This window comes from Zeus faber (assembly GCF_960531495.2).
Source record: "Zeus faber genome assembly, chromosome: 21".
NCBI lineage: Eukaryota > Metazoa > Chordata > Actinopteri > Zeiformes > Zeidae > Zeus > Zeus faber.
In genome coordinates, this window is record NC_137208.1 from 20,003,083 (window position 1) to 20,017,395 (window position 14,313).

Genomic DNA, 14,313 nt, shown 5'->3' on the forward strand with positions numbered 1-14,313 from the left:
CATTTCTTTCTTTGTAAAATTTCTGGTTTATTTCACATTGCTATTTATATTCTATTTTTTTTTGTATTTGGTTTGTTGCATATTTCCCCCTTTTTTGTATTACTTTACTATTAGTGCCTATTGTTTTGATGTTCACTGCTCTAAACGCTGCAATTTAAAGTAAAACGACTGTGTTAGAAAAGTATAAATAAGGATAGACAGACTTTAGATAGATAGACAGATAGACAGATAGATTCAAGATTCAAGAGGTTTATTCGTCACATACTGATATATAGACAGACAGACAGACAGACAGACAGACAGATAGATAGATAGATAGACAGACAGACAGACAGACAGACAGACAGACAGACAGACAGATAGATAGATAGATAGATAGATAGATAGATAGATAGATGGCCCTTTGTTAAAGTTCAATGGATGATGCTCAGGCTGGGTATCCGTACTCAATACCGTTACGGTATCGATCGAAATAGTACAATACCAAGTAGTATCGAAACTTCTCCAGTCGAACAATACCTGCATTCAATCCTTTGGTGCCCAGATCTAGAAAATAAATGACTATTTGTATGGATTTGCTCCCAGCCAATCACCACAAGCGTTCTTCGGTGTAATGCATGGTGTGATTGGCCCACTACCACAGCAGCAGCTACAGCAGTCTGTTAAAGGACATGTTCACAATTGTTCAAGTCAAATAGAGTGAAATAATACCTGTCACTTCGTAACTTTGTATGGTTAAGAGTTTGAGTCTTATATTCCTTTAGTTTAAGTCCAATTGAGACTATATCTGCAGGATGCACAGATTATTTACTTTGCCACACATGGATAATTGCCTAGCTATGAAAAACAAGGGCAAATTGCACTCAGATTTAAGTCCAACCAGCAAGCGGGCTGATCAGAGCCGACAATAATCCATGGAGAGCCCGGTGTCCTGGTCGTCTCCTCCGGTATATTTTATGAGTGCAGAGGTTCACTGTCACGGCCTGCACATGGCACATCTGCATGTGCCGCCATCTTGGTGAGCACCTGGTTGTTGACCAATCACTAGACTGCAGTGCTATCGCGTGACCTCTGCGAGACGTCATTTGCACATGCGTGCGCGTTGAGGCGATTACAAAAAAATACAGTTTTTTTACAAATGATTCCACAACAATGGACCGATCTGGATCAAACTTGGGCGACGAGACGTCGGGACCGCCCCGAATACACTTTTTTTTTCATCTTGTCTGTGAGTGCGGGGGATGCATAGACTGCTGATGGCAATTTTTCATTAACAATAGCAAGGGACCCTTAATAAAGCAATACAATACAAATACAAAACATACAATGGCAATATATGGCAAAAACAGTTCACTGTACACATTGAAATATGGCAACATGCACCAAACCCAATGACAAACAACAGATATAACCCCAAAGTAACAGAAAAAGGAAGAACAATAATAAATAAAATACACAGTCCTACACAATAACTTGTAAAAATAAACAGTGAAGCAGAAAGACGAACTTAAGATAGAAATGGTGATGTACAGTTAACCTAACTGAGATATTCGCGTTGAAATGCGGTGGAGTAAAAAACACTTCAGAATGTACTTAAGTACAAGTACTTCGTTACTTTCCGACCCCGTCACTAGGTACCCGCACGGAGTGGAGAGGGGGGGGGAAGTCGCGCCGGGGACCGCGTCTGCATCTTGGGGTGGGCGTGACCCGGGATCCCCGTCCCACATCCAGGCTCTGCCCCCGGTCCCGCAGACGGAGCTCGGCAGAATGTCGGCGTGATCACCGCAGGACCTGCGAACATGCTGCTGCCTCCGACCGCGCTGCTGCTGCTGCTGCTGCGGCTGCTGCTGCTGCTGCTGACGGCCCTGGGCTCCCCCGCACCAGGGGCCAAGGCGGGCGCACTGGAGGAGTTCGAAGAGGATCTTTCTGACCTGGATTTAGACATGGTATGTTTTGTTTTCCAGTATATATATATATATATATATATTAAAAAAGTGACGCCTCTGCAGTGACGCTTTTTTTTTTTCGTTTGTTTGTTTTGCTTTTCCATCCATTGCATTTGCAGGCTCCCCGCAGGGTCCCTCGACAGGTGAAAGCCATACTGGCCAAGGTAAAAAAAAAAAAAAAAAATCAAAAAATTGGAGACAATCAAAATAAAATTAGATTTATAATCGTGTATATACATATCATTTTTGCTTATATATTTGTTTTGCTTATATGTTTGCTTCTTGTTGTAAAATACTGTATATCGTATTATATATTATACATTATATGAGTACTTATATGTAAATAAGAATGAATCAATATTTATTCCATATTTATTTAAAATATAGAATAAAAAATATAGAACACAGTTTAGAATATAGAAACATAGAATGTATTCTATGTACTTTGTTTTACAGATAACTTTGTCCCAACTTTTGCCCCCTGTCCAATGTTTGCATGTGAGGAATAAAAGAAATCTTGACTCTTCATCATCGCATCGATTCCAATTTTTTGTCGCGGGGCCTGACCCCGAGTGCTTGCGGATTTGTGCACCACTTTTACTCCGCTCAAAGTTTCTCTACAGCAGTAGTTCTCAACATGTGGTCCGGGGAATCTCAAATCGATGCTCTGAAATGTTCCCTGGGAGCAGGAGAGCAAGCCGCACATCCAGGAGCTCTCCATCAAGACCACCATCATCTCCCGCTACGCCTTCACGGCAGTGTCCTGCACCATGCTCAATAGGCACTCGGCCGCCGCCGAAGGCGTCTTCCAGTTCCAGGTCCCGGCTGCTGCCTACGTTTCAAATTTCACCATGTGAGTGACAACGGGGACGCCAGCTTATTATCCCGCCTTTCAACCCCCTAATGCCGCCTGTAGGAATTCTGTCCCGGCAAATCTGATCCAACGGTGAACCCAAATGAGGGTGATCAGACTCCTAACTCCCAAACCCTTGACCCTTGTGCCCCAGGATCATCGGCGGGCGTGTCTACCAGAGCGAGGTCACGCCCAAGGAGAAGAAGGTCAAACAGGATAAAGGCAGCGACGGCAAACCCAAGAACAGAGAGGCGGGTAGCGCAAGGTGAGAGAGATTGGTGTGTGTGTGTGTGTGTGTGTGTGTGTGTGTGTGTGTGTGTGTGTGTGTGTCTGTGTGTGTGTGTGTGTGTGTGTGTGTGTGTGTGAATTGGTATGTTCTGAGAGTGCGTGTGTGTGTGTCTCTGTAGTCTGAGTCGCTCCCTCTGTTGCAGCCTTATAATTACACAGTGGATCATTCTCCATCTCATGTTCCTATTTTGCAAACAGAGGTTGATAACATCCCCAGTAATACCACCGGAGTATTACTATTGCAGTTTAACACCTGCAAAGGGTGCGTGTGTGTGCGTGTGTGTGTGTGTGTGTGTGTGTGTGTGTGTGTGTGTGTGTGTGTGTGTGTGTGTGTGACAACACTGAAGTGAGTCTGGCATAGCTACACTCCTCTGGAGCAAAAATGGGGTTTGTCCATTCTGCGACTGGAAGGAGTGACATCATCACAGCTTCTCCAGCTGTCGTTCAATGGAGTGACATTTAAAAAACGCCATGTGATTCACCCTCTCCACGATAAAAACACGCTGGAACGGGATGAAAATTGGTGTGGATGGAGAGTGACGCCCCCGCCAAATCAACCATTCCCCAACACCGCCGCTTGCAGCAGCAGAGGAGCCTCCACCCTGGGAGCCCGCCCATACTGAGCCCTGCACTGATGATTTCACCGCTCGGAGCCTCCAATTCAGCATTCCACCTTTTCTGAACTACTCTCCTCCCAAACCCTCTTCACTGCTTTTAAACTTTCCACTTTTTCCGTAACCCCTCCCAGCAGCGAGACGGAGATGGAGGTGTTCCAGATGGGGGCCAGCATCCCCGGGCGGAACCGCGCTATCTTCCTGTTGACCTACGAGGAGCTGCTCCAGCGGCGTCTGGGCCGCTACGAGCACGTCACCAGTCTGCGGCCCCTGCAGCTGGTCAGCCGCCTCAGCCTGGACATCACCGTGGTGGACCACGCGCCCATCCTGCTCCTGGAGGTGCTGCCGCTGCGCAACGGGAAGAGCAACACTGGCGCTTACTCGGCTTTGGTACCAGGTAGAGGGCCCTCAAATAAAGCTTCACATTGTTTATGCGAAAAGGCTCGTCTTGATGTGCGGAGGCGGGGCACGGCCTTTGGATCTTGGGGGCCTCAAGCAAAAAACGTGTGAGCTGGCCTCTTTGTCAAGAAAGTAGCTCAAGGCATTTCGAGAGTTTGGCAGACATTTCGTCTCAAATAATAATAAATAATAATAATCCCTTATCCCTAAAAGTATATTTTAATAACTCTCTGACTCCTTTGTATCTTGATAGATAAATAGATAGATACTTTATTCATCCCAGAGGGGAAATTACAATGTCCCAGCAGCTCACATCAAACACAATAAAACAAAATAATAAACAATATGAAAAAAGATAAAGGCAATATATGGAAAATATACAATAAACCTAACAGTTAACTACACCCATGTGGTGTTGGGATGGGGGTTTTACCTGTTGCCCGTTAGACCAATTAACAAGCAACAGGTATACCTTGACCGAGGACAGATGTGGCAGCTTAAACCACACCATCCCCACACCACATACCCAACACCAAAGGGAGGCCAGGGAGAATCCCTGGCTGAAGCCTACCCCCAACCACGCAGAGAAAAAAATAATAATAAAAAATAACTTTGAAACACAGTTCCCATACCTCGAACCAACAAAAATCTCCAACAAAAAAAATAACTGATCCCCTTCCAGGGGACCTGGTTCCCCAGAGCTGCACAGTCCATGGCCTTCCTTCCCCCAGGGCGACAGCAGACTACCCCCTCCTCCCTTCCGGAGCGTGGGGCCTCGGACTGCTGTGCTGGCGGAGGTGTAGCTTGGCTGTTGCGGGGGCTGCTTGGAGGGGTGGCCTGGCTGCTGGGCTGCTGGATGGTCCCTGTGGTGGCTGCTGGGCTGCTGGATGGTCCCGGTGGTGGCTGCTGGGCGGAGCAGCTAGCTGCAAGCAGTTACCTTCGGTGGTTGCTGCGGCTGCTTCTCCCCTGGTCCTCCGCCTGGACACCCTGGGTGCTGCTGCTGCCAGTCGGGAGAGGGTTGGTGCTGAAGGGTCCTTGTTCAGGCACCACCTTGGCAGATCCGCGTGCCACACCCCAACTAAGTGGTGTTTTCAGGGCCCTCCGGCACAGAGACACAAAGATGGAGTAGAAACACAGCCGTTTTTTGTAAAGAGTGGGCTAGTTGGAACAAGCCCGGAGCAGATGGACAGCATGTCATGAGGGCTCCTCTCCTGTGTGTGTGTGGGGATGGGGGTTTTACCTGTTGCTCATTAGACCAATCAACGAGCAACAGGTATGCAGCCACTCTGATCCTGGGCCCAATTACCTCGACCCAGGACAGGTGTGGCTGCTCAAACCACACCATCCCTACACCATGACCCAATAAAAAATAGAAAATTTTAATCTGCCAATATACACTTAACCTAATGGTAAACAGTTGATAGAACCTAAGATAACAGAAAAAAACTTTAGAGTTTTAAAAAGACCATAAAAATGAAAAGGTCCAAAAATGAAATATACAGCCCTATACAAAAATACATATATACAATTATAGTTAGTTTGCCTAAATAGCCCAAAACACCCAGCCCCATTCTTTTATCGTAGATTTTAACTGCCCACACAGTGTGTGATTGATGAAATTAGATTTGTGCAGAAAGGTGGGTAAAATCTCTCGCCAAAGTCCGTGAAATTCTATGGGAAGTGATACTTTTTTGGTTAATTTCCTCAAATTCCTTTCCCTCGCCTCACTTTGTCCCCTGCCCTTCCGTCGTCCAATCCAGCCAAGCCAGAGCTGCCCGTCACGACCGCCATTAAACACAACAAGAACGTCTGCAGGGTCACCTTCAGCCCAAACATCGTCCAGCAGGCCAAGATCACCACCAACGGCAACCTGGGAGACTTTGTCTTACGCTACGACGTGGAGAGAGAGATGGGGATCGGAGACATCCAGGTTGGTGCTCCTGTTCCCCTGGTCTTCAGTGCAGTTCTTGGAAATAGACGAGAGAGCGTTAAATGCCTTGTTGACGGTTTCACCAACACCAGCGGTGTCTCCTGCGGAAGGCTGTATCGCAGTATTTCTGCCAGGCTCCTAAATACAAGGGCTGGAAATAAGCAAAAGCTGTCACCGAGATGGCAAAATCCCTGGTTCATATTTTCCGTAAATTCCACCAATGATAACCTCACGTCGTGGCCAAAGAACTTTCATCCACGGTAGAAAACACATGTTACAGCACCATAGCTCACTCTCTACGGTGAAAGTGAAAACCGACTCCAGCAGGCCAAGTGGCGGGTGGGGGCTACTTTGCCTGCTGCTGCTCTCATATCGTGCATCTGCAGAAAGAAAGTCGCAGGAAAATGCAGTTGCAGGGAGCCATCCACCTGTTAGCAATCCATTTCTCAGGACAGCCGCCAATCCCTCGCACCGCTGCCAAAGTCTGATAATGTAATCAAACTACTGGAACTCTTTCGATCCGTCTCTCTCTGCGACTCCGCACGACTCCCTCTGTGTTTGCCTCCCTCAGGTCCTGAACGGCCATTTTGTTCACTACTTTGCGCCCAAAGACCTGCCGGTGGTGCCCAAGAACGTGGTGTTTGTGATTGACACCAGCGCCTCCATGCTGGGGACCAAGATCCGACAGGTGAGCCGGTGGACAGGTGGCCGACCGCCGGCTACGCGGCTCCTTTCAAGTTCCGTCTGAGACCTTGTGAAGTTCTTTGGACGTCGTGGGGGTTTTCTTAAAAAAAAAAGAAAAAAAAAAAGCGAAACGGAGAGTGGGCGTTTAGGGTATTTGTTATTGTAAGTTGAGTCAGTGGGAAAGTGGCGCTTGGACCACAGTGTGGCTGAGATAGAAGAGGCTGGAGTGTGTGTGTGTGTGTGTGTGTGTGTGTGTGTGTGTGTGTGTGTGTGTGTGTGTGTGTGTGTGTGTGTGTGTGTGTGTGTGTGTGTGTGTGTGTGTGTGTGTGTGTGTGGAAGGGGGGGTTTCGATCCGTTGAAACGTTGGATGGGGACGGAGTCTTTTCTGGGAGAACTTTTCTCCTGTAGAGATCGCACCGGGGAGGTGTATGTCCAACCCGACACTCCGGCTCTCCTCACTCCCACACCGGAATAGCAAAAACGGGCTTTTTCCCCTCCGTCCTCCGAAAGAAAGCGATGATCTCCGCCACCCCACCCACCCCCCCCCCCCCCCCCACCCCACCGCCCTATCCCCCGGTCTGATGTCCGCAGCTGCTCTTAACCCCCACGTACGTCCCCGCTCGGATGGGAGGAGCGTAAGGGAAGAGGGGGGAAAAACTGAGCAAAACAGACGGCAGTTTGCTTCCGAAAAGGAGAGGAAAGACGGGCTGGTGACGGCACAAGGCCAGCGCTGTGAGGGTGAGGGAAGGTCATTCTATGTGGGGTGATGGAACGTTCTCGCTGACAGCACACTCAACCCCGTTGACCACCCCACCCAACCCCCAGCGGACCGGGGGAAACACAGCATCAAGTGTGCTTTGATGTGGCTCCACAATAGATGGCTTCACTTTGGCCGCAGATCACCCCGCCGACCTGACCTTATACTGTATAGACTGTATAGGCATTTGTTACCCCCCCCCACACACACACACATTCCCATGGCCCGAGATCCCGACAGGCCGAGGGTTGTTGTGAAAGAAGACGGGAGAAGCAGGGAAGCGCACTCGCATTTGTGTGTGAATGTTAGACTTTGCGATTGTGCTGTATATCCGTACAAGCAAATTCAAATATGCATTAAGTTGTACGGGTCAAAAGCTTACAGGACGTTTTTGTTTTTTTAAAGGGGACCTATTATGCTCCCTTTCAACAAATTAATATAGGTCTCTGAGGTCCCAAAAACATCTTTGCTGAAAATACCACTCACATTATGCATTATAGCCATTCTAACATGCCTGTATAACCCTCCTGTTCCAGGCTGTTTCTATGGGGTGGCACCACCCTCCCGAGGCCCCTAGTTCTGTGAGCCAACGGGGTTTGAGCTTAACTTCCGGGTTCCGTTGTATTTAGTCCGTAAACTTTCATTGATTTCACCGTATCAGTCCACCAGAATCTGTTTCTGAGCAAATTTGAAGTGAGAAATAAGCAATCCAGTTGCTGAATCTTCACTCGTATTACATCTACAAGGCGTAACTCGAAAGTTTGTTCTGACTTTCGTTGCTGCGCTTCAAGCTTGTGGCACCGCACCGGCAAGACCGCACGCAGAGGTTTTTTGTTTTGAGTAAATGTCGGAAAATAAAATAAAAAGTAAAATAAAATAAATACACGGACAATACAAACGCACTACTTTGCTGGTTTTGTTTGGATTTGGATCGTGTGCCGCAGCCTACAGTCTATCTACCACATTATTTATTATTATTTATTTGTTTATCTTTCAGGAAGAAACACACAGCAGCATTATTCTTGGAATACTTACATTTCCGTCACCTGCAGGTTCTTCACAGACAGTTGGCATTAGTTCCCCTTTCTTTTAAAAGATTTGCGCGGGTCTGTAAGCCAACAGCGGCGCTTGTTATTCTCCAGTCATGGGTGGAGTTACTCAGATGGGGGTTCGGTTCTCATTCTAATGTGGGCCCTGTGATGTACAAAGGGATATAAAAAACCGTTTCTCAATGATAAAAAACTCTGTGTGTGTGTGTGTGTGTGTGTGTGTGTGTGTGTGTGTGTGTAACCGTGGTGTCACTCCATCAATAATACTGTTATGTTGTCAGGGAGGTGGGTACCGTTGAGGCAAAATCTGTGGCACTCGTTTTGCTGTATGGAAAATCAACATACGAGATTTAAAAAAAAAAAGTGAGGAGAAAAAATCATCAGGTTTTGTTTGCCCTCCCAGACGAAGGATGCCCTGTTCACCATCCTGAGGGACCTGCGCCCCGACGACCACTTCAACTTCATCAGCTTCTCCAACAGGATCAAGGTGTGGCAGCCCGAGCGCCTGGTGCCTGTCACGCCCCTCAGCGTTCGGGATGCCAAGAAGTTCATCTACACGCTCGTTCCCACCGGAGGTATGGGCCACGGCGATTTCCCAGAGTTTCTCTTTCTCTGGTCTCTGCCCTCCGTCGCTTTGTCTCATTGTCGGGGACAAAGAATTCAGATAAGCTTGGAGAAATCAGGGGCCGGGGGGAGGGGCAGCTAGTGGAGCCAGTGCCTTGGTCGGGGACACCTGCATGAGTGTGTGCAGGCCTTTAGGGTGGAAGGAAACCATGAACCTGACAGCAAACATGCAAACTCCACACAGAAAGGTCCTAGTTAGGTTTGCCCCAGACCCTTCTTCTCACATCTAGTGCCGACCACTGTCGCCACTGTGCCGACGCCGTCTAGAAAGGAGGGAGTATGAGCGCACCGCTCGATAATAGAGGGCTGAGACGTCCTGGGAAGATGGCATCTCACTGGTCATTCGCAAAAAGTAGAATGTGTTTCCATTGGATTAGCACCCCATCCTCTAACCCTTGGCTGTCTCCACACGTCTTCCCTTGACCCCGCAGGGACGAACATTGACGACGCCATACGCACGGGCTCCTCGCTCCTCAGGGACTACCTTTCGGGCCCGGACGTCAGCCAGAACAGCGTGTCGCTCATTATCTTCCTGACCGACGGCCGCCCCACGGTGGGGGAGGTCCAGTCGCCGGCCATCCTGGGGAACACGCGCGCGGCGGTGCAGGAGAAGTTCTGCATATTCACCATCGGCATCGGCAACGACGTGGACTACCGTCTGCTGGAGCGCATGGCCCTGGAGAACTGCGGCATGATGCGGCGCATCCGCGAGGAGGCCGACGCTAGAGCTATGCTCAAGGGGTACGTCTGTGTGTGTGTGTGTGTGTCTGTGTGCGTGTGTGTGTGTGTGTGTGTGTGTTGAATGTACTTTTTATTCAGTTCGCTCAAGTTCTTCATTGTACAGTTACCCTTGCTGATACTGCTCCGACCTCTACAACCACCTCCGTATCACCACTTTTCACCGTCTTTAGATGAAATCAGTCCTGAGAGGTGACCTCCACCGACCAATTTTCATGGTCATTTACAACGACTGCTTTACAAATTCCAGTGTCCCCCACCCCCTCTCCTGTGCCTACAACCTCCTCTCCTATTTAGCAATTAGCCCTCCTTAATCCCTCTGTTCTCTCCCTCCGCCACGTCCGTCCATCGCTCATCGTGCCGCCAGGCAAAGAGGACGGCAAATGTCACGGCGTTGACAACGAAGCTCTTTAATCAACATGGACCTGTGAGAGCCAGAGACCGAAACGGCTACCTGTCTTTCTCACACACACACACACACACACACACACACAGAGTTTTCTTTGCTGCCGGTACACAGTGGTTCCCTCAGTCCCTTGCGCAGACAAACGCAGACGCACGCTCAAGGTGTTTGCTCAAGCTGAGGAGGAATGTGTGTGTATTGTGAAACCCGCGTCTGAGTATGCGTCGGGGGGGTTAACAGAAAGTCTCCACAAATAATAACCGGGTCGTGCTTGAACAAACACGCCGGTTAAGAGGTGAGACGGGTTAGCGCGGTGCTGCGCCGCTCTTTAGAGGGAACCTTGGTAAGAATGTCTCGGTTCCTGACAACAAAATGATGGTGCGGTGGACATTGGTCTGTCCTTGGTCGTCCTTGATTCGCGTCACCACCCGCTTCGGCAGAACTGTTTCCCTGTCCAACCGTCTGACCTCTCCTTTTGCTTCCTGTTTCCCTGCCACCCTGTCCAGGTTCTACGACGAGATAGGTACTCCGCTGCTGTCCGACATCAGGATCAACTACACCGAGGACTCCGTGGAGTACGTCACCCAGCACCTCTTCACCAACTACTTTAACGGCTCAGAGATCGTCATCGCCGGCAAGCTGACCAATCGGAGCGCCGAATCCCTCCACGTCCAGGTCACCGCCAGCAACAGTGACAAGAGCATCATCCTGGAGACCGACGTGCCTCTCCGGCGACGGCAGGTGGAGACGGAGAGGCACGTGAAGGTGGCCGTCGCCGCGATGTCGCCGTCCGCCGGGGCCGGGGCGAAGGCTCCGGGGCTGGGGGCGGCGCAGGGCCCGGAGGTTGCATCGCCGTTGGGGTCGAACGGGTCGGCGGTGGAGGACTTTGTTGAGCGCTTGTGGGGATTCCTGAGCGTCAAGGAAGGGCTGCGGTCGCGCCTTCGGAGTCAGACCAGCAGGGAGAGGGAGGCTCACGTCCAGCAGGCCACCAACCTCTCCATGGCATACCACTTCCTGACGCCGCTCACCAGCCTGGTGGTGGAGAGGCCTCAGGTCCTGGCCAATGGCACCATGGCCCCGGCGCCGACCACCGCCCCGAAAGCGCCCGACGACGCCGCCCTACCGGCCAACGAGCTGCCAGACGAGGCGGAGGAAGACGTGCCGCCGAGCGTCCCCGGGAAGAAGCCGGGCAGCCAGAGCTCCTCGCTTAGCAACGCCATAGGTGAGGCCGCGTTTACCTTCCGCGGCTGCCCGACCACCGACTCTTAGAAGTTAGGCATCCGGGGGACGATGCAAGAGGTTTCCCAGATCTTAATGGGAACAAACAAAATGCTCTTTTCCTTCTAGGTGGAGTCCAGAGGAGGACAGCCAAGAAATCCTTAACCATCACCAAAACATCAGGTGACATTCTCGCTTTCTCTCTGTCTCTCTTGTTTCTTTCTCTCTCCCTCTCTCTCTCCCGACTACTATGATGGTTCTTCTGAGGCCCGTATGGGATGGCGGGGTGAACTTGAAAGAGGTCGGAGGGTAGGACCCTCTCTCTCTCTCTCTCCACACTCTACTGTGTAGGAGGCCTGTAATTTGGTTCGCTGTCGTCAGACAGTCGGCAGTGATCACACGGGCTGGCGACGGAGGGGTGTGGTTGGGGGAGGGGGGTAAGAGACAACCAGGAAGAGAGAAAAAGAAGAAAGAGGGAAGCACACTCCACACAGGGTCTAATCGAAATACCACAACAGGAGCGAGGTGGCACTTTAAAAAAATGCTAGTGTGCCCATGCGTGTGAGGTCTCCACGACCGCTGGGACACTGGTAAAAGGGAAGACGTGAGGTGTGGAAAAGTGTGTGTGTGTGTGTGTGTGTGTGTGTGTGTGTGTGGCGCTGGGGCTTGTGTGTATTTGGGGATGTTACCCTAAAGAGAAGGCTTCCATCAGAGGCAGTTAGTGAGGGCTAATGACTCTGTCATTACCGCTGTTCTCTCATCTTATCTCGCCACTCTTCATCTTGGCTCGTTCTCACAGACCCGACGAAAAAACTCCAGCCAGGGGGTCACGTGCCTTCTGATATGACAGAGAGCACATTATAGCCCATCAGAAGCAAATGGAATGGAGCCTCGAAATTGGAAGCTTCGGAAATGAAAGCTTGGCGCCAAATTAAAGACAGTGAACGGATCAAAGATAAAAGAAGACCTAATTTAACCATGTTGGCAATTGGAGATGTCTTTCTTGTTCTTAATGCATGCCCACCGAGGAAACCCCAAATATCATAGTGTCAGTGTCCCTGGAGCAGTGAGTGGTTACATGCTGGCTTATGGATGAGATGTTTTGTCAGCGATGGTTGAAGATCATGTTAATCAAGCTGATAAACTTTATGCTTTGCTTCAGTTGTGTCACGCTAACACGTAAAATTTTGTCACTTCGTAGCTGTTCCCATATTTCTTTCTCTCCGCACTGAACTCTATTTAACACATTCTCTGCCCCTAGCGGATGGTGACCCTCACTTTGTGGTAGAGTTTCCCCTCAGCAAACTGACAGTGTGTTTCAACATCAATGGGGAGCCGGGACACGTTCTCCGCTTGGTTGCTGATCATACGCACTCCGGTAAGACCGAAACCCCCATGGCAAAGTTCTGCATCGCCAAAAACAGTTCAATTACTAAGGACTGGGTTCAATCACAACTCTACTGTTCCACTGTGGCATCTGTTTGGGATGTCCTGTCCATCCGACAGGGGTGACCGTGAACGGCAAGTTGATCGGTGCCCCGGCGCCGCCGGGCAGCCACAAGCACCAGCGCACCTACTTCAGCACCATCACCATCGTGGCTGATCGCCCCAAACGGGCCTACATCGAGGTGACGCCCAAGAAAGTCATCCTGGACGGCCGGGATCGCTTGGTGCTGCCCTGCGACTCCACCGCCGCCATAGAGAGCGGCGCGCTGTCGGTGGCTATTGTGGGCAAGTCCAATGTGACGGTAACCATTGGAGGCACCATAAGCTTTGTGATCCTGCTGCACCGGTACAAGAACCCCGCCCCCTACCAGAGGGACCATCTCGGGTTCTACATTTCGAACAGCAAGGGATTGTCCCACCACTCCCATGGCCTACTGGGTACGCGCCGACATGGCTTTCATTCACGCGTTTAAGTTTCGACCGGTGAACGTTGGTATTACTTCGCTTACCGCTCAATTTCTACTTCCAGGCCAATTCCTGTATGAGGAAGTGGGACTGGCAAAGATGGTGGACCGCATCCAGACGACTCCGGTGTTGAAGGTGAAGCGGCGCTCCGTGCCGGTGGTCCGGAAGACCCGGCGCATCTACAGCGGGACGCAGAGCGTGGACTGCTGGTTCGCCAAGAACAACGCCGCCAAGCTGATCGACGGACGGTACGAGGACTACGTGGTGTCGCACATGTTCGACACTGGCCATTGGCCGGTGAACGGGACGAACGGCGCATGAGGCGTCTGCCAATCAGGAGCTCCATGTAGCCGACCATATCTTCAGACGCTGTAGATATCATATTTTGACGTTTGACATAAACTGTAACTAAACCACATTCCCCACAAATCCTGACCCTTACCTCCAAACCCTTCACTTCCAAATGTAAATACTTTTTCCGTTTTACTTGTAGCAATGGCGCGGACCGCCACCTGTCAGTTATCCCCCCAGTTTTCCTGTCCAGTACTTTTGAAGATAGTTTTATACCATTTCTAATAGAAATTTTAAAAAAACAAAGTTTTTGTATTTTATTGTGTATTTGTATTTTGTTTTGTACAATCATTTTTGAATTGTAAATAAAACACACCAAACTGAGGTAAATATTTTTTTTCCACATGTAGAGAGAGGGGAAGGAAAAACATAAGTTTCCCACCATGGTACATGCTTGTAAACCAAGGGCAAATACCTCAAAAATTAAACGTGGCCAGATCACACCTGGTCGCTGCGAAGACACGATTCTCAGTAACTAAGCCAGTACACCCCCGCCTCCCTGAACCCCCCCCCCAAAAAAAAACCACACACACACACACACGCCAACC

General features: G+C 49.9%; 2 protein-coding genes across 2 annotated transcripts in view; one reads left to right on the forward strand and one right to left on the reverse strand.

The window, feature by feature from the left end:
- Positions 1 to 14,313, reverse strand: part of atp5f1c (ATP synthase F1 subunit gamma) — a gene marked incomplete at its 3' end in the record, with an annotated part of 64,394 nt that overhangs the window by 33,938 nt on the left and 16,143 nt on the right. The gene's annotated exons all lie outside the window — the stretch shown is intronic.
- itih5 (inter-alpha-trypsin inhibitor heavy chain 5) lies at positions 1,763 to 14,089 on the forward strand. Its single transcript, XM_080022726.1, has 14 exons — positions 1,763 to 1,946; positions 2,066 to 2,110; positions 2,636 to 2,799; positions 2,954 to 3,064; positions 3,836 to 4,098; positions 5,861 to 6,030; positions 6,602 to 6,718; positions 8,924 to 9,095; positions 9,576 to 9,885; positions 10,792 to 11,507; positions 11,633 to 11,686; positions 12,765 to 12,881; positions 13,010 to 13,387; positions 13,479 to 14,089. The coding sequence occupies exons 1-14, from the start codon at positions 1,800 to 1,802 to the stop codon at positions 13,733 to 13,735; spliced, it is 3,021 nt and encodes a 1,006-aa protein (XP_079878852.1). The 5' UTR covers positions 1,763 to 1,799; the 3' UTR covers positions 13,736 to 14,089.